This window comes from Corvus brachyrhynchos, unplaced genomic scaffold (genome assembly GCF_000691975.1).
Source record: "Corvus brachyrhynchos isolate BGI_N302 unplaced genomic scaffold, ASM69197v1 scaffold716, whole genome shotgun sequence".
NCBI lineage: Eukaryota > Metazoa > Chordata > Aves > Passeriformes > Corvidae > Corvus > Corvus brachyrhynchos.
Window position 1 is genome coordinate 19,441 of NW_008238433.1, and position 2,097 is coordinate 21,537.

Genomic DNA, 2,097 nt, shown 5'->3' on the forward strand with positions numbered 1-2,097 from the left:
TCTCCTTGTGCCCCTTACTGCGTATATTTGAGTGCTGCCAGAGCACTCTGGATTATGCCTGGACTCCTGTTGAGCATGTCCACGAGGTCTGGAGAGTCAAGTGAGGCTTTTTCCAGTGCTGGGTGCTACCACTGGCAGCTCTCAGTACCCATCCAGGAGCCCTCAATAGTGTTTCCCCAGCCCTACCTGGCTCAGCCAGCTGAACACCACAGAGGTGAGTTGTGCAGGGAAATGTCCCCCTGGGGCAGCCACAGAATGAGTGTTCAGGCTTGGGGAACTGGGAGGGTCCTTCTTGAGGGGTCTGAGCACTTCTTCCTCCTCCTTCCCAGGACAGCTCATGACTATGGTGTCTCCATTTTGCAGTGTGTGGCACCTTTTGGGAGTGCCAGCACCAGGGATGGGGAGCATCTTCTCATTCCTAATTCAACGCAGACTGCCAAAAGGCAGAGACAGGGCCACAGAAACAGACTGGAACTGCCCCATCTGCCGCGATGCTCGAGATGACCTCACTTATGTGATGCCCTGCCTCCATCAGTTCTGCCTGGCCTGCATCATGCGTTGGGCAGAGATGCAAAGAGTGTGCCCACTCTGCAGAGAACAGGCAGAGGGTGTCAGGTTTTCTGTGCAGACAGACAGCTATATAGACTGTGTCTTCACAAGCTCTGAAGAGTCAGCAAATGCCAGCAGCTGGACAGGAATAACTCTAGGACAGCTGGTTAAAAACAGCCCCTTTGTGGAGTCCCCTTCACGTGTTCCACGGAGGATACTACCCACAGCAGAGCACGGGGGTGCAGGAACAGAGCCCGTGGGTGGCCTCCTGCCTAGTGTGTGGGCAGAACTTTTCCAAAGAGAAGAGCATCTCCTTGACCCTGTGGTGCCCTGGCTGCGCCAGGAGCTGGAGGCAAAGTATGGGACCAGGTGGTGTATGGCAAGGATTGCAGAGAGCATCATCCTGCATGCTGTGTCCATCTGTGGTCCAGATAGGAGTGTCTTGGCCCATGTGCTGCAGGATTTCCTCGAGGAACATACAGAACCTCTAATCCGTGGCATCATCAACATCATTGTGAATCAGTGCACACAAGAGGCCCAAAGGCTGCTGCAGTCCCGCCTTGTCCCAGAGAACAATCCTGCAGCCATCTCCAGCAGATTTCAGATGGATATTACTGCTCCCCACCCAACCTCTGCCAGCAGCCCTGCAGGCTCCAGTGAGGAGCACCAACTCAGCACATCCGAAGCTGTCCTCCACACTCTCCGTCCATCTGCTCCCATCCCTGCAGAGCAGGAGGAGCTGGGGGAGGAGGCGGCGGCAGAGGAACCTGCCACAGAGGAGGACAACAGCACTGCGGCCATCTCCATCAGCCCTCAGGAGGATAATCTTGCCCCACAGGCAGCCCCTGCCAGCAGCTCTGCAGGTTCCAGAACGGAGGACCAACACAGTACATCAGAAGCTGTCCTCCACAGCCTCCACCCATCTGCTCCCGTCCCTGCAGAGCAGGAGGAGCTGGAGCCAGCAGCAGCGACAGGTCCCTCTGCCCAAGGCAGCAGCCACAGCCCCTCCACTCCCAGCCAGGGTAGGGGTAGGGACCCCTTGCCCAGGAGGCCTCAGCGTTCCACAAGGAGGAGGGCTGCCAGCTGTCTGGACTCTCCCCAGCCCCGCAAGAGGCCACCTGATCAGCAGCAGTAGCAGGGCTGCAGTAAGTCTTCACTAAAGAAAAAAGAAATAAATTGCTATATTCCTGATAAAGTATCTGGGTGCTCCTTTCTCTCCCTTCTCTTGCTATCTTTCCCTGATCCTGCTGTTGGGGTTTTAGTTTAGTCCTAGTTTTTTTCCTGTTAAAGGAATTTTTTCCCATATGCATATTGCTAGGGGACAAATGGCTGTACTTACGAGAAGACAAAAGACCTGGCTACTCTTTTGTTTTCACCTGGGTGTGGGGGCAGTTCGCTCTCAAGCTGCAGAGAAAGGAGCTGCTGGTTCTTTTCTTCGGCCGTTTTTCTTTTCTGCGGAAAACAACACCGGGATCCCAAAGCTGCTTTTTCCCTGCCCTGCTGGAGGCTGGGCTGTGGCCGGCCTGCCCCCCCCGTGGCTTCGAGCTT

General features: G+C 55.6%; 1 protein-coding gene across 1 annotated transcript in view; it reads left to right on the forward strand.

Annotated features, from left to right (window-relative positions):
- The first annotated feature begins 397 nt into the window (after window positions 1-397).
- The window catches only part of FAM189A2 (family with sequence similarity 189 member A2), a 34,084-nt gene continuing 32,384 nt past the window's right edge, over window positions 398-2,097 (forward strand). The window contains exon 1 of the mRNA XM_017736444.1: window positions 398-1,680. Within this exon, the coding sequence (XP_017591933.1) occupies window positions 398-1,680 (1,283 nt within the window). The remainder of the gene's footprint in view (window positions 1,681-2,097) is intronic.